Below are 26,026 nucleotides of genomic sequence, written 5' to 3' on the forward strand. Positions count from 1 at the left end.
GGGGAAAATTGACAAGAAACTGGGGGAAAACTAGAAAAATTGACAAAGGTTTCCACGTATTTATATGTAACAATAAAAGAAAAAGTCTATTTATCAAGCGAAACATTAAAAATCATCCGAAAAACACAAAATCTACTTATTTATTCTGTGGAGCAGCTGGCGCTGGTTCGGCAGCAGTTTCAAGAATCGTCTCGTAACCACTGGTGATCGATTGGTTACGGAAAGCCGGGAATTGTTCCCATGGAGTGTTCAAATCGAATTTACGGAATTCTTGAGCCAACTCAGATGGTTCGTAGACGACACGCTTCAATTCTGGATCGTAGCGGACCTCATTGTATCCGGAGAGTGGATAATCTTTGCGGAATGGATGACCCTCGAATCCGTAGTCGGTGAGAATTCGGCGGAGATCCGGGTGGTTGTTGAACCAGACTCCATACATATCGTACACTTCACGCTCGTACCTGGAAAAAGGAAATTGTGTCGAAATTTGGTTCAGTGAATAATAAGTGTTTTTCGAGATTTTCAGTCAGAAACATTAATTTTTGGTATGGAAAACGGGATATTTTCTGACAGATTATTGTTAAAATGACTGCAGAAAATAGTTTTTGCGCGAAACAAATCGGAAATGGCTACTAAACATGATCGATTCAGAAAACCAACAGTACTGGCGTGCCTGTGGCGCGTTTCTTGGGGCACTGCTATAGATGATCGGAAAGTGTTCAAATTTTAACGATATCGTTTTGGATTATCTCAGCAATTTTTACTGCCGAAGACAGTAATTTGAATACAGTCTTCTTGTGAATGAAAACTGCTTGAAAGGCTTTAAAACCGCCATTTTCACCTATCCAACCAGATTATTCGCTTTACTTTATATTTCAGACTGATTACTGTCGAAAAAGCCTGAAAATGTGGTTTTCGGGGAGAAATATTGTTCCGGAAAGTTTTTAAACTTTTACGATTTCGTTCCGAATTATCTCTGCAATATTTAATTACAAAGACTGTAATTTGAACACAAAATTTCTCAACAACTTGCTATTTTCACCCTTTTTTGGATAAAAACTGCTTAAAAAGCTCTTAAATCGCCATTTTCAGCTCTCCAGTCTGATAATTCTCTTTACTTACCAATCAGCGCCCTTAAAAACAGGCGTGACCGAATCGATCGGAGCGATTTCATCGGTATAAGTACGAACACGAACTCTGGCGTTGAATCGAACCGAATACAGAGCGTAGATCACTTCGAGACGATTCTTACGCGTCGGCACATCCATTCCAGTGATGAAAGTGAGATTTGTGAATTGGGCAGAGTGATTTCCCTGAAAATTTGTATTTTCTGTGAGAATTCTATCGATAAAACTTACCTTGAGGAAGGATAGAACTGGAACAACTCCAGATGGATGAATCAAAAGTTCAAGCTCGTCTCCAGCGGCAAATTGAACTTTTTGAACAAATTTTGGCAGACATTCGGCGGCATACTTTCCGAAATTCGCCAATCGTTCACGCTTGTGCTCGTCGATTTTCCAGATTGTCGCTATAAATTCAAATTTCGAATTCTCTTGATTATAAATCAATACACTTACGCTTCTTCGGCGACTCTTTCTTCTCTCCAGTGGCTTGAGTCTGAGCGGCGACGGCTGTCGTGGAAATCGGCGCGTTTCGGACAATTTGCCGAGAAACTGCCTGGCGGATCACACTACCCAACATTTTCTGGAATCAAATGTTAAATTAGACATGTAGAAACATTTATTGAGCTGAAAATTACAGAAAAAATGCAATAAAACGAAGCAAAAACAAAGAAAAAGTCTAATCGGTCGGTCGCCGGACACGAGAAAGACGCCAGCACACGGCAAACACGCTACTGCCACGGCTATGCGCATTTCTCGTGTCCGGGCGAAAAATTACAATGGCAATGAAAAGGCTGAGAATTAGAAGGATTCCATGAGAGATTCAGCGAATTGTAGGGTTCTGGGATCATCGTAGAGTGTCTGTTGTCCTTTAGAGCTTAATCTGTCACAAATCAAACGGAGACCAGTGAGGATTGTTTGATAGTTTCCTGAAAGAATTGTATTTTTTATTTTCAATTAATTGCTGAATTCAACCTGTGACAAACGCATCAGTGTCTTCTTCTTGTTCACCATCTGGTTTCTCTGGTTTCTCACTTCGATCGAAATGAACGTCAACATTCGAACTCAACTTGATTTCATTGATTTTCGCGCCGTTCTTGCCTGTAAATATGTGGGGAAATATGTGGGAAATGACAAAAACAACCTCTTTCTGACCTGCTAAAAGGGCTAGTTATTGGAAAAAGAAAACAAAAGAACAAAGAAGAAGAAGCCATGGTGCATAATGAAGTGCGAGAAAAAAACATGGTTAGGTAACCTGTTCTCGTTGACTTTCCCCACTGCCAACTGCCCACTTACCAATGAGGAATCCGACGTCTTTCGGTGGAATTTTGAATTTGTAACGCTGGTTATTATTCCGAATTTTAGTCACCAATTCAACCACATCATTCAGAGCACATTTCATATTCCAGTAGGGGCCAGTGAGACGAACAATCGAGTTTTCCTCCTCATTCTTGCAGATATCCAACGTCACACCGTTTTCCTTCTCGATTTTGTAGATATTGATGCCTTCGTGACCGATGAATTGACCGAGATGTGAAGAATCGAGGTGTTCGTGAATTGGGAAGTAGACAATATCACTGTTCATCTCTTTAGTGGGTTTTGAAAGATCAAAAGAGAATAGAAATTAAATAAAAATAATTTTTAATTATGATAGTACGGTAAGCAGTGACATCGGTGTTTGCGGACAATTGCGGACCTATTTTTTTCAAAAACTCCACGTTTATCTCTGCTTACACATGAAAACATTTCGCGGTTCAAATGGCGCAGTCGGGTATTCGCTTCGTTTTGGTTCTGCACATCATGGTTCGAGTTTTTGTGCTTCGAATTCTTTTTTTCTACCAAAAAATCCCAAATAAAGTAATTGAAACATCATCAAGCTTCCCAAATAAGGTGTAATTCTCTCCTCTCACTTTACACCCCCAAATTGCCGTCATCACTTTCTTCATCAAATAAACATCCTCAAAACTTTTGTAACACTCATGAAAAAAAAAACGGTCTCAGCTGTAATCCGTCGCTCCTCTCAAAGATATTCCATGTTCACCAATGCCACTCCACTAAAAAAACATCTCTAAGATCATATTCATGCCGAAGGACACAAAAACGAGAGGGTGAGAGAGACAACAGAGAAATCAACAAAAACGTCGAGTGGGCGGAGTCGAAATCGGAGGGAAAAGGTGGGGGGAAGGGCGCCAAACTGTTTGGCACTTGGATTGAAAGTCGTGCTTCGAATCGAGACATGATTTTGACGACTATTTTATTATTACTGGGGGTTACTGTTACTCATCAGAGGAGTGTTCTCCAGAATAATGTAAGCATTTTTTTTGGGTTTTTGTTTGGGGAAAATGTCTGGAATAGCAATGTTGACAGTGTGTCTCAGGGATAAGGGACTACGGAAAACCTAGAAAATTTAGGGAGGAAAATAGTCCAAAATTGGGAAAAAGCTTTTGCAAAAAAGCTAGTTTAATTTTAAGGTCTTCAGAAATTACAGATTTCAGCTAGTCAAAAATTTTCTATTTTAGTTAAAATCGCCCTATTTTGAGAGTTTTCTACGGACTCCCTCCACGTTTAATCTTATCAAACTAACATTTTCTGAGTAGATCAAAACTAGATCTTCAATTTTGTAGTTGACAACATTTTTCTACAATTCCGTTCTAAGAATATACGGTTCATCAAAGTTTGGCAAAATTTTTGAGCTGAAAATTGTAGTCAGACTTTGGAGCCTCATAACTCCCTTGAGTGGAATCGTACAAAAAAGTTGTCAACTGCAAAAATGAAGATATAGGTTTGATCTACAAAAGCAACTAAAGTTTTTTCAGTTTGAGACAAATTTCGCATCGAAGTTTCCCATTTTAGAGTTTCTAAGGAAATAATCCGAAAAAAGAAAATCCGAATTTTTCGATATTTCTGACTGTTCGAAACCAAATTTTTCAGTCAACCAGATTTCCAAATACAGTAACTTTGACTACTGTAGCTACAGTAATCTTCTCCTTCTCAATCCTGTTATGTAACTGACAAGTCTCACAACAAAAACTTATTGAATTGTACTTTTTTTGCAAAATTTTAGTCTGTCCAGATAAAAACCTTTTTGTTTCGTACGATGGAAATCGAAACTGCGCGAAAAAAAACTAATCGGTTTTTATGATTTTCTCTTTTGTCCATTACAAAATGAATAGGTACAAACTAAAAAAAACTGGTCGAGATTTAATGTTGTACGTACGTAATATATATTATTAATCCTTCATGTATTTCGGACTTGATACTCTCGTGTAGATTTGTATTAAAAGGATATATACCTATATGTATAGTTTTTTGGGAATTTCGAGAAAACGAGGAGAGAGAGACGCAGAGAAATTGGGGAGAGAGAGGAAACACTTGAAATGATGACCGGATAATAGATGACCGGTGTGTCAACATGAAACAAAACAACAGCACTTGAAGTCAATACGAGACTTAGAAATAGATAGATGGGTAGTGAGAAGTGGCACAGTGAGAGACTTTGCTACTGAGCCATTTTTTGGGAATCGGGAGAGAGAAAGAGATCTTAGATGGTTCTGGATCAATAAGAAATTCAAGCTACTTGATTTTAAAGATTGGTAGTTGGCAAGGTCGAAAATGAAAACAGTTCGTTTGAAGAGTTTAGACTGAAAATTGGTGTATTTGGAAGAACTCGTCACGGCTTTCTTTTTGACACCGTTTTTAAAAAATATATATTTTTGAATAGAGCAAGTCTGGAGCTTCATTTTTGTAGTTGACAGCTTTTTGATTGCTCTTCTCGTTTTTGAGATATGCTCCTTTAAAGATAGCCTTGTCGAGGCGAGAGGGAGAGTAGGGTAGAGACGCAGAGAAACGAAACCGTATGACTTCTCTGCGTCTCAATTCATCGCTTGCAGTCTTTGAAAGCGTTTATCTCAGAAACTAGAATAGGTATAGAAAATTGGTCAACTAACAAAATGTGTAAAATTTTCTTTTTTTTTGTTTTTGTAGTTGAAAACTTTTTGATAGCACTTCTTGATTTTAAGATATGCGCCATCAGCTGAAATAGGAAAGGGTGGATTTCAAAGTCGCATTTCTCAGAATCTTGAAGATCTGTGAAAAAGTTGTCAACGGCAAAAATGGAGATCTAGATTTGATCTACATTCATATAAATTTTTATAATATGTGCGAAAGTTTTGGACAGAGTTACAGAACACTAATTTTGCTTTGAAGAAATTTTAAGCAAATTTCAGATGACTCTCACATTTCAGGAGTTTGTGTCACATTTTTAGTTTTTATATTTCTGAATATATCAAGCCCAGATCTTCAATTTCGTAGTTGGCAACTTTTTTCTGCAATCACTCCCCAAGAAGATACGGTTTATCAAAGTTCGGCGATATTTTTGAGCTGAAAATTGTAGTCAAACTTTGGAGACTCACAACTCTCTATGGTGGGGTCGTACATAAAAGTTATCAACTACAAAAATGAAAATCTAGGTTTGATCTACAAACCTAGCTAAAACAACCTTTTAACAGCATTTCTAGATTTTGAGATATGCGCTTTTAAAGTTCGGTCCAAGGAATCAGAGACGCAGAGAAGCTAGAGTGTCTTACTTCTCAGTCTCACTTTGTGTTTCAGCTACATAACAATTTCTATCAGACCATATCCATTTTTCCAGGACTGTTCCTACCAATCCTCCAACTATTCCGTCAACTGGACCTACGATGAGCTGAGTAATGACATTGTCTTCAAGTTGACTTCTCAATCTGATTTCACAAATTTCTATACTGCAATCGGATTCGGAAATGAGAAGCCGGTAAATGCCCAAGAAATAACAATTCATCATAATTATCTCCACTTTTGTAGGAAGACGTCATCGCAGTGTACGTTCGATCCCTTCAAATCGGTCTAATTGATGGACACCTTGTGGATGATGGAGCTATTGAATCTGATGAGAAAACGAATGTCCAAGCGTTACAGTTTGATCTACAAAATGGAGTGCTCACTGCTCAGTGTGAGTGAATTAAGCATTTTTGAAATTCTAACTTTGAAGCTTATTCGAGGAGTTTTATTAGGGTGTCAGCATTTTGATTTTTGTGTTGTTGTGTAGATCAAAACTTGAGCTATATTTTTGCAGTTGAAAGTTTTTTGATAGCTCCGCACACTTTTGAGATATGCGCCTTTAAAGATGGTATTAGCTCGGCACAGTTCTTATAACCGCGCTCTACAGAAACCGAAAAAAATTGTGGGCGGAATTGAGAAATTCAGAGAAAAAGAGTCATTTTTTCAAGGGCATTTCAGTGGAGCGCAGTTGTAAGAACTGTGTTGAGCTAGTAGCTGTACGGCGCGAGGGGGAGCCGAGGGGGAGTGACGCAGAGAATCGTTTCGCATTCTCTCTCACTCCTCCAGGTACCCATCTTTAAAGGTGCATATGTCAAAAGTTTGAGAAACTATCAAAAAGTTGTCAACAGCAAAAATGGAGAGCTAGACTTTATTTATTTAACGAATGTAAAATAGAAAAATTTGAACCACATATAAACCGGCTACATCTGCACAAAGATAACCAAGAATTTTTTAGTCGCCCGTCCAGTGGAAACTTTCGACACCCAAGATTCAGACCTCGGAAGTTGTATTGTAAGTTTTTCAGCGACAACTCGTTTCTATGCTGACTATTCTAGAACATGTTCTTCCTCACTTCCCCACGTGAGATCATCACCGGCGCCCCATTGGAACTTGGCAGTGAGAGTAGTCTTCAGAAGATTCGAGTCTGCGATATCGCGGTGACTTGTGCCACTAAAATGCATAATGATGTTCTTGTGAAACGACAAGAGGATTCAGATGTGGCACCGGTTTGCTCGAGTGGGCCGGAGGATCAAAAGAATCGGGTCGAATGGACTGTTGATGGGGATTTGGTGAGTTAGTGGGTTTGGAGGTATGCTAGAATTGTTAGATGTGGTTGGATTAATTTGAGTTTTGTATAAATATGTAGATCAGATCAAGATCTATATTTTTGTAGTTGAAAGTTTTTTGATAGCTCTGCTGGGTTTCGAGATATGCACCTTTAAAGATGGTAGTTTACAGAAAAGAGGGAGAGAGACGCAGAGAAGGTGCCCGCTCTCGTTTCTCTGTGTCTCCTTTCTGTAAGCTATCACCTTTAAAGGCGCATGTCTTCAAAGCGTGACGAGCTATCTGTTAACTACAAAAATTTAGCTCTAGTTTTGATCTACAGAACCATATAAAAATTTTAATGCTGACTACCTAATCAAAAGCCTCAACAAGCTGTCCAATATCATTAGTGTCCAAAATTAAAAACAAACAATTTCCAGGTCCACTTCTCCATTTTCCAAAACAGCAAAAAGGGGCGTTGGTGGTCTGCAATTGGAGTCGGACAATCCATGGATGACCTCAATATGATCCTTCTCTTCGCTGATACTGGAAAATTGAAGAGTCAAGGAATATACAGAACTGAAGGGAAGATGGTGCCGGAAGCAGTTCAATATGAGGGAATTGAAGTGAAAAAAGATCGGGCAGTGACAAATAATGGAAAGGCTCAATTCGATATTTCCATTGAGAAGAAATTCTTCTTGGATCGAGTGGTGAGGGGGCCTTTTGTGTTTTTTCTTGGAGTTGGAATTATCTCAATGTTAGGCGTAAGGCAAAGTTAGGAGGGGGCACAGACAACGAGACACTTACGCCTCTCTGCGTATCCTGAGTCTCCTGCCAACTTCAAACACGTTTATCTTAATTGACACAACAGCTTTCTGAAAATTGAAAACCTATAAAATACGTGAAATTTTATGCTGATCTTTTTTCTAGTTGTCGACTTTTTGATATCTTCAATAGCCGGCGGGATATGAACATTTAAAGTTTGGAGAGAACGCAGACAGTCATACACTCTCGTTCTCTGCGTCTCTCTGTATCCAAATCCTTCGACCACAGACTTTGCGTATCTTCATAAGAATGGATGCAAGAAATTGTATTTTCAGTTTCTAAACTATTCGAATGCATAGAGAATGAGAGACGCAGAGAAGCTAGAGTGTCTGACAGTCTGCTCTCTCTCTCTCTCTTTGACTTCAAACGATTATATCTAAAAAACTATGAAAGCTAACACATTGTGGTCAACTAACGAAACATGTAAAATTGAAAAAGCATTGTTTTGTTAGTTGACAACGTTTAGATATATTTAATAGCTAGAGAGTTATGAACGTTCAAAGTTTGGAGAGGGTGCAGACAACTAGACACTCTCGCTTCTCTGCGTCTCTCGCTAGCAAAGCTTATCTTCGAAGCTTCATATCTCGAAACCTAAAAGAGCTATCAAAAAGTTGTCAACTACAAAAATTAAGTTCTAGCTTTGATCTAAAAAATGAAATGAGTTTTGAAACAGTCAGATGACAGGGGTTATAGAAAATTAAAAACAATTATTTTCTCCAGAACGACCAAGGCTGCTTCACCATGCAAGTCGCCCTTCTCGCCGGTAATTACAAGCCGGACTACATAATTCAAAAGCATCAAAACACCCCTCACAGCATCGAAATCTGTAATTTGGACGCCTGCAAAGCACCAGTTGAGCCACAACAAGAGATCGACGGAGAGACTACGAAAAGAACGGACCGCCCGTTGGTAAATGGAGATGAAGATGCCGTCGAAGCTTCTGGAGCTGTCGAAGGAGCGGAGACCACGAGAGCAGCTGTTCTGAATAATGACGTGGAGGGATCAGGGCTCCCAGTGATTCAGGAGCCGAAAGTTGAGAATCAAGAGCCAAAAACTACTCCTCATACAGCAGAAGTCGCCGATGAGAAGCCATTAACTGGGGATGCTTCGACAGCTGCTGCTCCAGAAGTCTCACAGAATTCTTCGACGTCGTCTGCTACAGTAGCTGCTACAGTAGTCGTCTCCTTGGCCTCCTCAACCCCGATCCCCGAGCCAATGACACCTGAAAAGAGTCCGTTTTTCTTAAGATTAACCCAAAACTCATTGGAATTTACTCCAGATCACGTGTTCGCTGTGGACAATCAGACGACGAAACAAGACAAGTTAGATGACGTCACAAGTAAGAAGCCTGAGGAGAAAGTGAACGACGCTCCAGAAGAGACAACGAAGGCGTCGGCGGGAAGTGTTGGAGATGGAAACAAGAATGGGTGTGGAGCTGAGCACGAGGACTTGAAGATTTGTGAATCGTATTTTGCCGAGTATTTGGGAAAAGTCAATGAGTGGTCCGAGAAACATAATATGACGATTTCCAGTCATATGTGGAAGGTTTGTTCTGCGTAGCGACTCGGGGCGGATACGGAGTTACTGTAGTTTTGAGAGTACTGTAGGTGCCAAGGTTACTGTAGGAAGAATCGCACCTCCTGAAGGATGGAGTCCTCCGGGTTACTGTAGATGCTAAGATTACAGTAGGATATGAAAGTTACTGTACTTATACAATGGAGCACGTTTGCAATACAAGAAATTTTCTGACGGTGATTCGGATCTACAGTAAGCTCCGAGAGCTTGGCGCCAAAATTCAAATTTTTTCGAATTTTTTGAAATTGGTTAATTTTTTCGCGAAATAGTCAAATTTTTCATAAGGGAAAATAGAAATGCTGACGCTAGTTTGGGTTATTGTAGGTTATATGAGATTACTGTAAGTCTACTCTCTGCTCTGAAAACTACAGTATACCATTTCCAAATTCCAAAAAAAAAACAGTTCCAAAAAAAAAGCTATTCCAGGCGTGCACCCTGCTGTCCCAAGTCCAACACGTCACCACAATGTGCTGTACAATTTTCCGAAACACGTGTGCCACGTATCTCCAGCTCTAAATCTTTAAATTTTCCCTCCTCTTGTTGCAATCGCGCTCTACTGGACGCTTCGCTATAGCGCGATTGCAATCTTCAATTCTTGTGTAAAAATCTAAAAATCCCCGATTAAAACAAACAAAACAACTCCATTCCGCAGTGTCACATGATTATTTATTAGTTCTTTTTTTCTCTTGAATCAAATTTTATGTCAAAATGAAAGAAAATTTTTATGATAATTCCTGTTTCTCATTCGAATAGTTTGGTGGGATTTCCGAATTCTTGGCCATCTCGGTTTCATCATTCTGAAAAAAGAGAGAATTCAAGGTTATTTAGGAAAACGATCACATAATAATTATATGGGTGTTCTGTCTTCTTCTTTTTTGCGCCGTCAAGGACATTATGCCTGAAGAAAAAGGAGAAAAAGCATCTTGGCAGAGAAGGAGAAGAATGAAAAAAAAAAGAATGACTTTTGTCAGGAGAAGTTTAGAGGTCGTATGCATAGTGGGGAGGGGGGGAGGGGTGATCCTTTACTAATTGTAGACAAGAAGATGCGGAAGAATTAAGGAAAAAGACTGGTTCCAAGTGCTTAGAAGTATAACGACGTAGACAATGAAAAAACATTGGAGGAGGAAGTTTATTTGCCCTTTTTTGAGAATACCTACTTTTTGAGGGACCTAGGTACAGTACCGAGCAGTAAAATATATCCTATTTTGCCCTTTTTAGTTGAAAATGAGAGATGTGTCATGGTTAAACTAACTGTCCCACAAAATAACTTTTTATCGGATCAAACAAACCAAGAGTAGAACTCCATTTTTGTAAACGACATCTTTTTTGTACGGACAATCCCTAGAGAGTTATGCTCATTTTAAGACGACAGCTCAAAAATCGCACTATTTCACACTGAAACTGGGACGATTACTTTATCGACATGTAGCTTGCTAGGGAGTGCAACAAATAAAATATACCGTAAAAACTGTATTCGAAGTACATGCAACTCTATTGTTCAAATGGTCTGTCGGAGTGCAACTCTATTAGAGGGGCAATTCAAATAGAGGGTGCACATCTATTTTTCGTCGACGAATTCGCCCGACCTCGATACCCAACTATTAGGTTGGCAAGAAAGTTTTTGTGCATGTTTTGTTTTGAATGCTGTCAGATAAATTACAAGAATCAAACCCAACTCCGCATACCATTTGTTAGATGAGCTCTCTGTGATTCTGATAGCAGTCAGGAATTCCCCCCGACGCTTCTCTTCTGCAATAGTCATGCCTATCTTTATTCTGGACCGACAACTCTTACAGCAATATTTTTATTTCCGCTTTCCATCTAATACCGAAATTTCTAAATTTGTGCAACCAACAGGAAAAGTTTACAAAGATGAATTCTTCTTTTGGCACACTATAAGTGATTAAGTTTACAACTTTGAGAAATGCGATTTTTCTGTGGTCGAAGTACCACGTACTGAAAGTGCATATGAATAAGATTTGTACATGCTGTGTGCTGTAGAAGGAGAGTTTCCATCTCAATCTTCCTGTGAATTATCAATGATAATCACTACTACTTATAACACAATTGGAAACTTTTTGAAATGTGTCGGCAAGAATAAAAAAAGAGACATTGAATATTCATATTTTGGCCAAGATCCGCGTTCAGTGCAGGGTAGACCTGCGGCTTCGAATTCTCTCTCCTCTTTCAAACTTCAATCGACCTAACCATTTGGGTATCACTGATAGAGACTAGGTATTGCACACAAACTACCCCAGGGAAACCCACCGACTTGGCGTTGATCAAACTCTGGTTGACATCATCAAAAGGGAATCATACCCAAAGAAAATAATGACCCTAATGTGGAGGACCCAACACAACGTATATGATTGGAAAATGTAAAACAATAATCTTCTACTTCTGTTCTTTTTGTGTGCAAAAAATCAAAACTATACGTGAGTCTTCAGCTCCACACGGTCAAAAAGTCTGCCATCTCCATAATGTTGCATATCCGCTAGTTGCATACCCGACAAAATATTTTCTCGCCTAATATTGGAAAATAGTTATTAATTATACAAATTAGAGCTCGGATCTTCTTCTAACGAATTACTATAAGTTCGGGGTAATTCAGTGCTCTGCCGCTGAACAGGACTTCGATACTTGAAGTCAAGTCGAAAAATGGGTGGAAGCCTATTTTGCCTCGAAACAACCGGAGATCTGCCAGGACGGTATCGGGAACATACCCAGTAAATTGGAGACAGTTGTGGACTAAGATGATTACTATGTTTGGTATTTAGTATGCTTCCTGTTTGAGTAAAAATAACTTGAGTCATGCACAAAAACTTTCTTGCCAACCTAATATTTTATGGATTTGTTCGATTTCATTTGTTTTTTATGCCGAATTCATCGAACTTCTACGTAAAAAACGGAGAAAATCCTGTACTTTTATACCAAACTACGTTTTTGATAACAAAAACGCTGAAATAGTAATGTGAGAGAACAGTTCGGAGTCAGTTAATGATGATATTAGAGAAAAGTGGAAATCGCTGGAGGGCAACTGTATTAGAGGGTCACTTCAATTAGAGGGTGCAACTCTATTGTTCAACGGGTCCGTCGGAGTGCAACTCTATTAGAGGGCAATTCAAATAGAGGGGCAACTCAAATACAGTTTTTACGGTATCTGAAGACATATAAAATATTTCTTGGAAACGATTTGATTGCTCTCTAGTCAGTTGAGTTATAGTGCACCAAACTTTTGGGGATCTCTATTAGAGGTTTTACGGTAGTAGGAAAAGGATCATGAAGTCAGTTTGGAGTTATGGAACGTCATCTATATTATTGGAAAATTGGGAAAACGCCGATTCCAAATGTATATTCATTTTTTGCCCTCGATATCTGGTATTCGACAAAAATGAGTTCAAAGATCTAAAAAAGACAAATTATTACCTATTCTATCAGACACGTAAAACATTTCTTGATTTTATTTATTTTTTGCAATTTTTGTATTGAAAAGGTTATGATTCTCTACGTTAGCATATTCTATAGACCCTATTAATAGACGAAAGTTATTAAAAGTTCTTAAATTCAAGAGAATCTGACTTGGTGTCATCCGCCGGTATAATGTTTATTTCACTATTTGGTTAACTACAAAATGATCGAACCGTATTGTTTTTTTTTCGGTACCGGGACATTTCGAAACTGAAACACATGATTTCACATTTCGTCACGAAATGTCTTGGTTACCAAACTTCTGGTTTCTCAGCATTCCGGAACAATTTAAAGACTAGAACCTGAGGAATATCAAGGCAATTATTTCACTTTACAAATTAAACCGAAACAAATGCGGAAAATGGAAAAAAATTCGGATATAATGCTTTACGTCCTACCGTAATTTTCAATATATTTATTTGCTTTCTAGAGTTTTTGAAATTTGTTGAATCCAACAATAATGATAATCCTGCTTATCTTAGATTTGTTTCTCCAATTTCAATTTTTTCAATTTTTTAAAATACATGACAACTCACCCCATCAACAGACGACGAGAACTCGTTGAGTGGTTGCAAGAATGCCATATTCACGGCTACAGTAATATGAAGGGAAATGGCTCCGAGGTACATCCAGAATGGACCGAGAACGCTGAAACAAGTTAAAATTAAGTTTCAAAACATTTTGAGTAGGAGTTTCTGAATTCACTCGTTTTCGGTTTTCAGTTGAATATCTATCAATATAAAGTTTTTGCTATTGACTTTTATACTAATCTGGAGATCAAATTTAGAGCTTCATGTTTGTATTTTACAATTTTTTGATAGCTTTTTGGTTTTCGGGAGTCTTTAAACGCACATATTTCATAAACTTGGATAGCTATAAAAAAGTTACCAATAATAAAAATGATGTCCATAAAATTTTACACATTTCATTAGTTGATAACTTTTTGATAGCTCCGCCCACTTTTGGGATATGAACGCACAAAGATTGGTACCTAGAAGGGCGTCCCGTTTCTCTGGGTCTCTCCCCTCCTCTCCCTCTCGCCCTAATAGGTACCAAACTTTGAGTGTTCATATCTTAAAAGTGGGCGAAGTTATCGAAACATTGTCAACTACAAAAATATAGTTCTGGTTTTGATCTATTAAAAATCTATAAATTTGAAAAAATCGGATGAAAGGGAATGTCGTGACGGGCTCTCAAAGTTGGTCGGTTTTACGCTGCCCTCCACAGTGACCATTATGTTACAGTGACAAAATACAAATTTCTCACTATAGTACTTCATAATAACTAACCTATAAAACTTTCTCTCATTCACAAACTGTCCTGGCAACTCGTTCAAATATGTGGATCTCTTCCCAATCGCCATCAATAAAATAATCGAAACCGCGAGAATATCCGTCAGAAGCATCAGAGTCATTGTGATAGTCGTATGGATTGTAATCAGCAATTTCTTCTTCAAAAATATTCCAAACGCCGCCAAAACTGCACCTCCAATGTAGACAGTTGCCACAGGGAGGATCACCATTCGGAATATTTCATTCGTCACAAAATATCCCTTCGATTCCAGAATAAAATAGACAGAAACTTCGAGAAGCATCGTCAGAATTTGCATTGAGACGGTGAGAAGTGCTGCCCGTGGTGCTCCAAATAATTCGAAGCACGCGGCAGGACGGCGGGAATTTGAATTTTGAGTTGAGGTGGACCGCATTGATTTTCTTGAAAAAAAGTTGGGTGGTGGACGTTTTCCTTGATTTTTCAGACGTTTTCGAGGTGGCATTTTATTGATTTTTCGATTTTTTGGGAGAGGAATAAAATAATGACTTTTGAGGAGAAAAGAAGGGAGCCTTTTAATGGAAAAAAACGGGAATAAATGGAGACGAAAAGAGGGATAAATGTCAAGAGCAGACGGAAGAAGAAGACGGAAATCATCGTGTTCTTTATTCTCATTCTTTTCTTTTTTTGAAGAGTTCAGAATTCGGGATTCAGAATAGAAAAGTGCGATTTCATTTTTTGAGCCTATGGCAGGTTACTGTAGTACCGTAATCCATCGGTACTAAAAATCACTAGTTTCAATTTTTTAAAAATCGGTAATTCAAATGATTCATCAAGATCTTGAAACAATCCAAATGAGAAAATCAATAGAAAAGAAGAAGAACACGAATTCCGGATTTATTCGGAGAAGAACGATTCCCCTCTCCATCTGCGTCTCCCATCCCTTCTCCGATACATTGTAAATGACGACTGACCCAGAAACTGGAAACCAAGCTGTCGGTGACGTGTTTAGATCGCATCCTGCTGTATCATCAGAAATTTCAGATTCGCACCTTTACTTTTTGTTGTCCCCACGGGGACTGGGCCGAGCCCAGCAGCAGTGCAACGCCAGGACGACCCTTGGAAAGTCGGAGCAAGCCCCGAGTCTTTCCTAGGTTCCAAAAATCATATAACCTTTATTACACTCATTCGAGTGTATACCGTAGGTTAATACGATAAGAACAGATACTACACTTTGATCTTAGCTAATAAGCCGAAGAAGCGATGCTGAGAGAGCGAGGCGCTTGGGGTAGAGTAAACCAATGTACCGACAAAAAGCGGGATCGCGACCACCACTATGAAATGCGTGGAGAAGACGCAGACAACGAGAGATATCAGCAATCGCGCTCCACGGCTACGCGTTAGAGAGTGGAGACTGCAGAGAAACGTAGCTTGCGGGTAGCTTGGATTTTTGAACTAATAATTCCCAAATTCATCTGAAAAACTCAAATAATGGCACCTAAAAAAAAGAGAACACGTATGAATTCTTCGAGAATTGATGCAGAATGCTTAAAACAGGTATTATATCAAAAACTTGACAAAAAACATGGAAAATTTCAGTTGAACCTACTACATGTCTGCGGATATTGTTCGAAACTAGTGGGACACGATGAGAAGAGCCATATTGAGCATGCAAGTAGTCATGAAGTGAATAAGTAATTTCAGATAAAAAATTAATATACATTTAATTCCAGAACGAAATCAAACAATGCCGAACTTGCTGCATTCCATTAAAACCGGATGAAATTCCGATTCATCTCAAAACAATTCATCGTGAGCAAAGAAAAATTAACGTTTTGACTTTTTAAATGATTAAATTTCAGCTGGCAAAAACAATCAAATCAGATTTTCCATGGATAAAACGATTATCGAGCTTCGAATTGCCGCTGGAAAAGAATTCTCGAATTTCTGGGGAATTTGTTTGCCGGCGACTGATTGTGAGGAGTTTCAGTGGAAAAAATAAGAAAATTTTCAAAAATTTGAATAAAATAGCAAAGTTTTTGGTGGTTATGGTGTCTTTGTCGCAAGAAACAATATAATTTCTCGAAAATCCCTTTAAAATCATTTTTCAGCCACTCTTGGAAAATTCGGCGCAACCACCGCGAGATGGTGGAATAACTTCAAAAACGGGCGGTCCCTCGGCGTATTTCGACTACTAAAATCGAAATTTCATTGGAAATGTCCGATTTGCGAGACGAAACCAACGATGGTATTCGGAGATTCGATCACAATGAGAGCATACGCGATATCCCATCTGGAACAGTCCCATTTCCACCAAATCATCGAAAATCTTCCCGGATTTTTCGAATTCGAATGGTTTCATTTGAAAGAAGAGGCGGATTTCGATGTGAGGGGGTTGATGGATTTAGCAGAACAACGAGTGAAACAACAGAATCGAAGTTATCGAACGTTCTATACTTTGAATTTGACGAAAATGCAAAATGGACAGAAATTTACGGAAGAATTGAAAAGGAGGAATGGAATTGAGAAAGATGTGAGATTCTGTCTCCATTGTTGCTCAATTCTGCCTCTGGAATCAATTAAAGACCATTTTCGAACGATCAGTCATTCTTCATTGAAAGCGTACGTTTCGCTGACTTTGGAAAATCAGGTTAAAAAATGGTGTTATGAAATAAAACTGACCGAAATTGGGTATTTTTTCAATTTTTCTTTAAAAAAAATCAAGAAACTACCAAAGTTAAACTCATTTTGCGTAATTTGGATTTCTTCAATTTGAAAATATTTAGTTTCCAGATTTTTTCATCGGGAAAATATGCGGCGCTGATGAAAATTCAACAGATTTTTAACGAGCGACATCGAATTTCGAGAAAAATTCGTAGTTTAATCGATTTTTTCAATGTTTTTTGCCGCATATTTGTATAGTTTTAATTTAACACGAATTTATCTCAAAATTCGATGTTGCTCGTTAAAAAAATCGTTGGTGACTTTGTCCGCGCTTGCAGTTTAAGCTCCGCCCACAGTCCCCTGCTGTACTTGCTCTTTTAACTCAATTTTTCGGTTTTTCGGTGGTTTTCGAAAAATTTCACGACGAAAAACGATTTAATCCAATTTTTTCGAAAAAGTTTTTCGGATAGTTTCGAAAAAAAAACCATTCGAAAAGTTTTGCTAATTTCTACTGAAAATTTGAAAAATTCAGTAACATGATTTTCCGATTTTTCCACTCAATAACAGGTTTCTGGGGGTCTGTATTCGAAAAACTCACAGTACAGTTAAACAACATCCAGATTTTTGTCTCCGAAAAACTCATTTTTTCAGACAGTTATATTGCCATCTTTTTTTTTCGAATTTTTCGGTTTTCTCGGTCAAAAATGTACAGTTGCCGGTGGCAAGGTACCCCCATAACCCTGTAGTGATCCGAGTCCTTACAATAAATACGCAACGACACTCCGCTAAAGCCTCACGCGCCTACCGTAACCTCCGCGCGTCAGTTAACGTGGACACGTGTACTCCACGTGGCGACAAGTGGTTTTCTAAAGTCGGTTGGCTTTCAGAGTTAGTTCTAGTTTTAGCGTTGGTGTTTTGACTTTTGTTTTGAAAGTTATCGCTTTTATTCTTATTTTCAGACTTGCGACGGGCCGGGCCGGGCCGGGCCTGATCGGCCCGAAAGTTCAGTACTGAAAAAAATTCAATTTTTTTTTTCGAAAATTTCCCGATTTTTTTGAAAAATATTTCTTAAGAACAACTTTTTGTAGGTTTCGAAGGTTGTTGAAAAATATACTTGAGGAAAAATATGAAAATTTTTCATAAAATAAATTTTCGGACAAAAAATTGTAGTGGAAAAAGTTCAAAAATTCCGGGCCGGAGCTTTCTCGGCCCGGCCCGGAATCTTGCATGTCTGCTTATTTTCTTACAATAAAGTAAATTTCGGCAACTGTTCGATTTTTCTGTACGAATTTTTCGGGAAAAAAGTTTTTCGATAATTTTCAGAAATTTTTTTCGCACATTTATTCCATTCGAAATGCCCCTTTTTAGCTGCATCTCTCAATTTCCCATCTTATTTCCTTGAGTTTCTGTAGAGCGCAGTTGTAAGAACACTGTGGTGCTAGTATACACTTACTATTTTTACGCTTACGAAAATGTTAACATAGCAAATTTCTGTTTTTTTTTTCAGCGTTCCCGAAAGCACGTCCTTCATCCAAGTGACCCACACCTCTCCTGAAAATCCATTCGAATCTGAATCACAACCGGAGATACCAGAACTACCAGAGAAAGAGGAAGAGTCATTCGAGTTCCCGAGAGAACTCTTCTTGTATTCGACAGTTTATAAGGTTTGTAACTTTCTAAAACACAAAAAATTCCAGTTTTTTTCCAGAATCTCCGTTGGGACGAGTTCAAATGGCGTTGTTGCCTGTGTCCACATACCCATGCACTCACTTTCATCACACAAATCATAATGAGAATGCACGCATTGAGACATATCGAGCAGCATCACAAATTCCTGTTCACCGAGGAGTTTCTGACATTCGAATGGCTGTCTCTTCAGCAGGAAATGCGCGCTTCATTCGATATTCGTCATTATATACCACTACAGTATACCATTAAAGGAGAGGACACTTTTAATGGAAGGTATGATTTAAAAAAAGGTTTTTCAGACTTTTTTCCAGTTGAAAACTCTGAAATCTTGCCTCTGGGACAATTCGCAGCCTTGCGTTTCACAGCCATGCGTTCCACAGCCTCAATTTTCCCGTTTTTTCAGGGATAACTTGACTTTTTCAGATAATTGTTTGAGAAGTCGAAACAAATATTTTGTTGTTGTTTTCTTAAAGGGGTTCATAAGAAATTTTGTCGAAAAAAACCAAGAAAAAGTTTTTGAAAAAAAACTGAAAATTGATTTTCTCAAAGAAGTTGCGGTTTTTGTCATTTTCTGAACCTTTAAACTTTAGTTGTCCGGCTAATTCTATGAAAAAATCAAATGTTCAGTTTTTCGGTTTTTTTTTTGACAATCTGTGATCCCCTTAATGAAAACAACAACATATTTGTCTCGATTTCTCAAATAATTAATTACCTGAAAAAGTCAAGTTATCCCTGAAAAGCGGGAAATTGAGGCTGTGGAACGCTTGGCTGCGAAACGTCCGGCTGCGGAATGTCCCAGAGCCGAAATCTTCATATTCCAGAGATCCGAACGACTACATGCTTCCTCAACAATACTATTTCCTTCCAAAGGAATACGCGACGAACACAGTGATCTGTGGGTTCTGTTATCGATCTTTCAACCGAATCGACTTTTTCCTTCATATTGTGATTCATGGATTCATCGTGGATCGAAGCGTATCCTGCGAACTCCGACCCGTCACTCTCGACATAAAAGTTCGCGAATTAATGGGACAGAACAACTATTCGGATGCGGAACTCGACGATGAGCCCCTTACGATTCTGTCGGTTGATGGAAAACGATTGAAAGCGAAGATGGATTTGATGAATAAACGGAAAAGTAATAATATGTCAAGATTATCTGATATTACGACACCGTTTAAGAGTGAGATAGATACAGATGGAGAGATGTCGACGGTAAGGGGAATCAACCAGAGTTGTGCGGAATTCCTGCTTCCGACTTCCGTTATAAAAATTTAACGCAGAAACATGTGGAAAACCGGCCTAAAAGGACAGAAAATTGGCTTTTCTTCAGCCAAGAATTAATTTTCCACTGATTTTTGCGACTTTTATGATTTTTCTCTTGGAGGTTTGAATATTTGCGAAAAAAAACTACTTCCGACTTCCGCACAACTCTGAAATCAACTGGATTTTAACAAATAAGTTCTCGTTTTCACCCAAATAATGCTTTTTCAGCCTCGCAGTCGAAAATCGGCGATGGATGCGCGACGTCTTCTGACTGAAACCTTCAAAGTGCTTCAAGCAAACGCTCGAAATCGGAGAGACACGTGGAATGCCACGTCTTCTTCCTCTTCCTCAGATGACGATGACAATTCAGAAGACGAACGATTCGAGAAGAAACTGGAAATGGAATCGACAACGAAACTGGAGAGATACGAAAGATCGAAAAGTAGAGAACCGTCCGCTCAGTCAGAGAAGAAAAAGGTGGATGTATCCAGTATGAGACCGGCTGAAATTCGAGAATGGATTAGGAGAGAAGCGAGGAGAAGAGGAGTCGATTGGAAGGAGGATTCAGATGAATCCACGTCTTCTGATGACACAGATTCTGGAGAGAAGACGTCGACGATGGGGAAGAAATGGGCGAATATGAAGTTGCAGGATATTAAAGAGAAGTGAGTGAGGAATTTCTGTAAATTCTTTGGCAAAATTCACTTATTCAACCCCCAAATGTCCCAAAATCATTCAATTTTTTCAGAATCCGTCAAGCGGCCAAACGAAGGAACGTGACACTATCAAGCGGCTCATCGAGTAGTGACAGTGATGATAGTTAAACGAATCAATCAATAAAATTCAATTTTTTTCAAACCAAATCCCACTTATGCATGATATGATCTCTGTGAATATAATTATAACTTTTTTCAATTGTTTTCAAATGTCTAACTTGATTTATTTTCTATTGATACTTGTGAATTTACAAATTTTAAAATCAATTCTATTGTTTTCTGGATTTTTTACCTGTTCAACAGCTCAGGCACGATTTTTTTGAAAATTTTCTTGTTCGTTTCCAGGTTCTGAAGAGGTCAAGTGACTCAAATTTTTCCAGATGCCCAAAAAATGCATCGAGTTATCCGATTTACCACCGGAAATACTGCAACTATTGGTGGAGAAATGTGATTTTGTTACAAGGTTGGTTTTTTTATTCTCAATTAGTTATTCTTAAATTTTTCAGCTAACTTCTAGCTAGAATTTTTGTTTTTAGCCACTTTTTCGCTGAGGAAAAGTTGTTTTCCTTCAAAAAATCTGTAAAAGGTATATATTTTGTTGAAAAATGTCTGTAATGCTTTTCAGACACATTTGTAAAATATCAACAAAAAAATTGCCCCGAAGCGTTCGCTTTCTAGAAAAGCTTTCTCAAAATATCTCAATTTTACATCAAATGATTATTTCCAGACGTCGACTCCGCGCTTCCTCTACCCTCATGTATCAAGTCGTCGATTCTACTAAACTATACATTGATTCAGTAGATATGAATTTCTGCGGTTACTCAATAGACGTGAGTCTTTCAGTCGAACCACCGTTCCGACACTATTACAATCTGGAATTCGTGAAAAATGAGACTGGCGGAACCCGAATGGAGTCTGATTTTCGAAAGGAAGTGTTGATTGAAAACTCGGATCACATGGGCGCAGCGATCGACTGGTTCGTACAGATGTGTCACCAGAAGAACGTCACAATCGGACAGTTTTACACGGATTTGAGTGGACACTTCCGAAAAGAAAAAAAACAATTGGCAGAAAAACTCGACGAAGTTCTGGGGAAAAGTGAAATCCCATTGAAAATCAAATCGATTCATTGTGCGGATTATGGACTCGATTCTGGAAAAGTCATGTGGAAGATTGCGGAGTATTGCGATAAGAGACTGCTGGAAGAGATGGAAGTGTTAATAGAAGGTATGTGCCTGTGGCGTTGATCGCCTCGAATTTTTAGCCGAAATTTGAAAATGCGACGAGAGAGTGTGCGAATTGGAGAAACGCAGACGCACTCTCTCTCTCTCTCTCTCTCTCTCTCTCTCTCTCTCTCTCTCTCTCTCTCTCTCGATTTTACACACTCTCAATCGTCGCATTTTCGCCCACTTTAAAATCTTTCAGGGCCCAAATCGTTAGCACCTCACTATATATGGGTGTATTCTGATTTCGAATTGTTTGGAAAGCAGGACGAAATTGTAAAAAATTTGAAGAAGATTCAGGTGAGAAATTGAATATTTTCAATTGAAAATGAATCATAAAACAATGAATCTACTGAAGATGATCGTTGAGACGGCGGAGAGGAGACGCAGAAATGATATAGTGTCTGGTTTCTCTGTGCTCTCTCTCTTTCTCTCATCACGTGGTTACCCCACTGTTTACATGAGCTCATATCCCGAAAATCTTGATAAACGACAGAAATTTGACTACCATCCGAACAAAGTATAAAAGGTTTATCCACTCACAAACGTAAATTAAAAAAAAACAGATGCTTATAAACATTTGGCTATTAAATTTAAAGAAATGTTGCGTTTTTATAATTTGTTCAATTCTAGCGAAAATTAAAATCCCTTTCCTGATTTCCAGGTCAACGCTCCCTTTAATGTTTCCGTTGAAGACGTTCTATCTCTGAACGCATCTGTGATCTACTTGGATTCCGAGAATTTCACAAAGGATTTTGTCTACAAACTTATCGAAAAGTTCACAAACAGAAGAGAAGATGGATCGGCATTCTGTATTAAGAACTCGCTAAAAGAAAATTTGGATTTGGAAATGATTCCGCCAGGATTCAAGGAGACGGATAGTACAAAAAGATTGTGAGTTATTGTAATTTCAATGAGAATTTATCATAAATTTCAATTTTCAGCAAAGAATACCGCAACCAACTCATCAACACTAACCATCCGACCGTCTACCTCCGTGTCAGTGAAGATCGAGTTCGTCTTCAGATTGGAGACACCAAAAAAGGGACTTTCTGGAGTGGCTATGAGTTCCATTCCGACACAAGCGACGATTCTTCTTCTGGTTTGGACAGTGATTCTGACGCGAATGATAATGCACCCGAGTAGAATTATGATTTGATTTTTTTTGGTATCGAGAATTCCTGTTCTGAAAACTGCTCTCTCGGTAGAGCATACTCGTTCTTTTGTTGTCAATTTATGTTTTTTCTTAATTGTTTTGTGATCCATGTGGCCAATTCAATAAAATAATGTTCGAATCAATCACTGTTGATTTTCTGCTTGACTTCCAGAGACTTGGTTTCTTTTCCTTGTTATTTTTCCCTTTATTCAGTTGCTGCGTTACTTTCTTAATTTAAACTCTCAGTTTCAGAAATCTTCGATTAAAAAAATTCATTCCAGATGACCAAAAAATCAATCGAATTATCCGAATTACCACCGGAAATTCAGCAATTATTGGTGGACAAATGTGATTTTATTACAAGGTTTTTTTTAATTCTCAAATAGTTATTCTTGAATTTTTCAGCGATTTTTTTCGCTAGAATTTTTGTTTTTAGTCACGTTTCGCTGTAGAAAAGTTGTTTTTATTGAAAAAAAAAAAACAAGAAAAACAGTTTTTTTTTTGGAAAATGTCAGTAATTCACGGGGTAACAGCGATGAACCTCAATTCAATCTCGTAAATCGACACCGAGAGAGATGCGTTGCGTGCGCGTCGCGGCTCCCTTCAAGTGATAAGCCGCGAAGCTCATTTTTTCGTCAAAAAAGCTCAATTTTCTTCATTTTTTCTCGTTTAAAACCGAATTTTCGTGTATTTACTTTGTTTTTCGTTCGAAATATTATTACAGAACCAAAAAAATATATTTTCAGTCAACTAATGCAGCTAAAAATGGACAAAATCAGCTTACAAGTCAAGAGGAACTTTTCAGGTTATTTTTTCCACGTATTTTTTCCGTTTGGACAGTTTTCCCGTAGATTCATGAATAAAACTTTAAGGTTTCTACTTCTACTTCTTGACAGCAGCTGAAATTGTGAATCTTCGGCTCGACTTCACCTCAAAAACGCTTCTTCGAAATTCAGTGTAAATTTTCATTATTTCTCTAATTTTGCTTTGTTTTTGTTTTACTATTTTAATAAAATTGATGTTGTTCGAAAGTTTTTTGTTGTAAACGGTACCAGTTATTAGTATTCTCATAGTTTTCCGTGTCTGAAATCTCCTAAAAATTCTTTGTCTTTCTCGCATTTTTCAAAGTCTGTACATTCAAAATGGTGTTTCCTGAAACAGGAAAATGTAATTCTAGCTGATTTTGACTTTTTTCTTCAAAACAGACACTTTTCTATTATGTTTTTAGTGGAAAAAGCAGATTTCTCATTGCGCCCAGCGCCGTCCACCGCGTCGCGGCTAATTCCGTTCGAGGCGACGCGGCTCTCGTATCAACGGAGCGCGTTTTCGCGAGGTTCATCGCTGTTACCCAGTGCGTAATTCTTGATTTTTCAGACACATTTGTTCAAAAATCGTTCAATTTTTCAAAAAAAAATGTGTATCGGAGCGTTCGCTTTCTAGAAAAGCTTTCTCAAAATTTTCAAACGAAAATTTCCAGACGTCGACTCCGCGCTTCCTCTTCTCTCATGTATCAATTCGTCAATTCCACAAAACTGTTTATTCCATTTGTGAAAATCAAGGAACTTTCGAACGAAGGAGTACTCGTGAAGCTGACAATCAAACTGTTCAAAGACGATTACACGCTGAAATTCAAAAAAAATCAGACGGGCGGAACAAGAATTTGTCAAGGTTTTCGAAAGGAAGTGTTGACTGAAAATTCAAATCCAATGGATGAAGCGGTCGACTGGTTCAGACAGATGTGTCTTCAGAAGAACGTCACTATCGGACATTTTCAAATCGATACGAATGGCGACCCGAAAAAATTGACAGAAAAACTCGACGGAGTTCTTGGGAAGAGTGAAACTCCATTGAAAATCAAATCGATTCATTGTGTGGGAACAGAATCTGTTGATTTGATGTGGAAGGTTATGGAGTATTGTGATAAGCGACTGTTGAAAGAGATGAAAGTGGAAACGTCGAATAAAGATGAGGTTTTCGAGTTCTTTGGAAAGCAGGACGAAATTGTGAAAAATTTGGAGAAGATTGAGGTGAGAAATTGAATATTTAGAACTTCATTTGTTTTATGATTCACTGAAAATGAATCATAAAACAATGAATCTACTGAAGATGATCGTTGAGACGGCGGAGAGGAGACGCAGAGGTGATATAGTGTCTGGTTTCTATGTGTTCTCTCACACTCTCCTCACGTGGTTACCCCACTGTGTTCATGAGCTCATGGCCTGAAAATCTAGATAAATGTCTAAAATTTGACTACCGTCGAAACAAAATATTTAGGTTTATCTAAGTTTAAATCCAGAAAAATACAGACGATTATTAACATTTAGCTGTTTAATTGAAATAAATTATGAGTTTTTACAACTTTTTCAATTCCAGCGATGATTAAAAACCCTTCCCTGATTTCCAGATCAACTGTCTCTGCGATGTCTCCGATGAAGACGTTCTATCTCTGAACGCATCCGTGATCTCTTTGAAATCCGAGAATTTCACTGACGATTTAGTCTACAAACTTATCGAAAAGTTCACAAACAGAAGAGAAGATGGATCGGCATTCCGTATCGAAAACTCACATAAACGAAATTTGGATTTGGAAATGATTCCGCCAGGATTCGAGGAAACGAATAGTACAAACGAATAGTGAGTTATTGTAATTTCAATGAAAAGTAATTAGAAATTTCCACTTTCAGCAAGGAATACCGCCATCAACTCATCAACACCAACCATCCGATCGTCTACATCCGTGTCAGTGAAGATCGAGTTCGTCTTCAGATCGGAGACACCAAAAAAGCGAATTTCTGGAATGAAGACGGAAGAATGTATATAAGTGCACCGGAGTACGATTACGACTCATCTGAATACGACGCGTACGATGATTTCGATGATTTGGAGAGTGAATATTATGGGAACCCATATGCATCCGATCCAGATTATGATCTACTCGATGATAGAGCGTTCGATGAATCGGATTTCGAAAACGATGAAGACGAGTACTAATGAATGTTTTAATGTTTTTTTCTGTAATAGTTCGGTCCTCTATTAAAGCAACAATTCTCTATTGTAATCCACTTTTTTCTGTTTTTAAAACCACCCAGTGCTAATCACAACTCGTTGTTTCTTTTGTTGTTAATTAATTGTTTCCGCTCGTTTTCTGCGTCATATAAAAGTTTTGCGCTTCTCATTCGTCCGCATCTGTTCGTG

At 38.3% G+C, this 26,026-nt stretch overlaps 7 protein-coding genes across 7 annotated transcripts; 4 read left to right on the forward strand and 3 right to left on the reverse strand.

Annotated features, from left to right (window-relative positions):
• Positions 1–136: 136 nt before the first annotated feature.
• Positions 137–1,701, reverse strand: GCK72_002844 (uncharacterized protein; the record flags this gene model as incomplete). The annotated part of the gene is made up of 4 exons (XM_053723642.1): positions 137–461; positions 1,123–1,313; positions 1,359–1,528; positions 1,578–1,701. 4 exons carry the CDS (start codon positions 1,699–1,701, stop codon positions 137–139), a joined length of 810 nt encoding a protein of 269 aa, XP_053592287.1.
• Positions 1,702–1,922: 221 nt separating this feature from the next.
• Positions 1,923–2,706, reverse strand: GCK72_002845 (uncharacterized protein; the record flags this gene model as incomplete). The annotated part of the gene is made up of 3 exons (XM_003099707.2): positions 1,923–2,050; positions 2,097–2,222; positions 2,418–2,706. The coding sequence occupies 3 exons, from the start codon at positions 2,704–2,706 to the stop codon at positions 1,923–1,925; spliced, it is 543 nt and encodes a 180-aa protein (XP_003099755.2).
• Positions 2,707–3,357: 651 nt separating this feature from the next.
• On the forward strand, positions 3,358–9,896 carry GCK72_002846 (uncharacterized protein; the record flags this gene model as incomplete). The annotated part of the gene is made up of 9 exons (XM_053723643.1): positions 3,358–3,429; positions 5,773–5,910; positions 5,961–6,108; positions 6,673–6,728; positions 6,773–7,006; positions 7,421–7,690; positions 8,526–9,036; positions 9,085–9,350; positions 9,807–9,896. The coding sequence occupies 9 exons, from the start codon at positions 3,358–3,360 to the stop codon at positions 9,894–9,896; spliced, it is 1,785 nt and encodes a 594-aa protein (XP_053592288.1).
• Positions 9,897–10,102: 206 nt separating this feature from the next.
• GCK72_002847 (uncharacterized protein) lies at positions 10,103–14,553 on the reverse strand (the record flags this gene model as incomplete). Its single annotated transcript, XM_003099636.2, has 3 exons — positions 10,103–10,177; positions 13,385–13,496; positions 14,138–14,553. The coding sequence occupies 3 exons, from the start codon at positions 14,551–14,553 to the stop codon at positions 10,103–10,105; spliced, it is 603 nt and encodes a 200-aa protein (XP_003099684.2).
• Positions 14,554–15,608: 1,055 nt separating this feature from the next.
• GCK72_002848 (uncharacterized protein) lies at positions 15,609–20,560 on the forward strand (the record flags this gene model as incomplete). Its single annotated transcript, XM_053723644.1, has 10 exons — positions 15,609–15,674; positions 15,717–15,803; positions 15,851–15,929; positions 15,980–16,093; positions 16,229–16,739; positions 18,289–18,445; positions 18,490–18,743; positions 19,292–19,685; positions 19,965–20,401; positions 20,485–20,560. 10 exons carry the CDS (start codon positions 15,609–15,611, stop codon positions 20,558–20,560), a joined length of 2,175 nt encoding a protein of 724 aa, XP_053592289.1.
• Positions 20,561–20,832: 272 nt separating this feature from the next.
• Positions 20,833–22,821, forward strand: GCK72_002849 (uncharacterized protein; the record flags this gene model as incomplete). Its single annotated transcript, XM_053723645.1, has 5 exons — positions 20,833–20,915; positions 21,180–21,679; positions 21,878–21,975; positions 22,340–22,569; positions 22,620–22,821. 5 exons carry the CDS (start codon positions 20,833–20,835, stop codon positions 22,819–22,821), a joined length of 1,113 nt encoding a protein of 370 aa, XP_053592290.1.
• A 291-nt stretch (positions 22,822–23,112) lies between these two features.
• Positions 23,113–25,822, forward strand: GCK72_002850 (uncharacterized protein; the record flags this gene model as incomplete). Its single annotated transcript, XM_053723646.1, has 4 exons — positions 23,113–23,195; positions 24,309–24,858; positions 25,236–25,465; positions 25,516–25,822. 4 exons carry the CDS (start codon positions 23,113–23,115, stop codon positions 25,820–25,822), a joined length of 1,170 nt encoding a protein of 389 aa, XP_053592291.1.
• Between the last annotated feature and the right edge of the window lie 204 nt (positions 25,823–26,026).

This window comes from Caenorhabditis remanei, chromosome I (genome assembly GCF_010183535.1).
Source record: "Caenorhabditis remanei strain PX506 chromosome I, whole genome shotgun sequence".
Taxonomy (NCBI): Eukaryota; Metazoa; Nematoda; class Chromadorea; order Rhabditida; family Rhabditidae; genus Caenorhabditis; species Caenorhabditis remanei.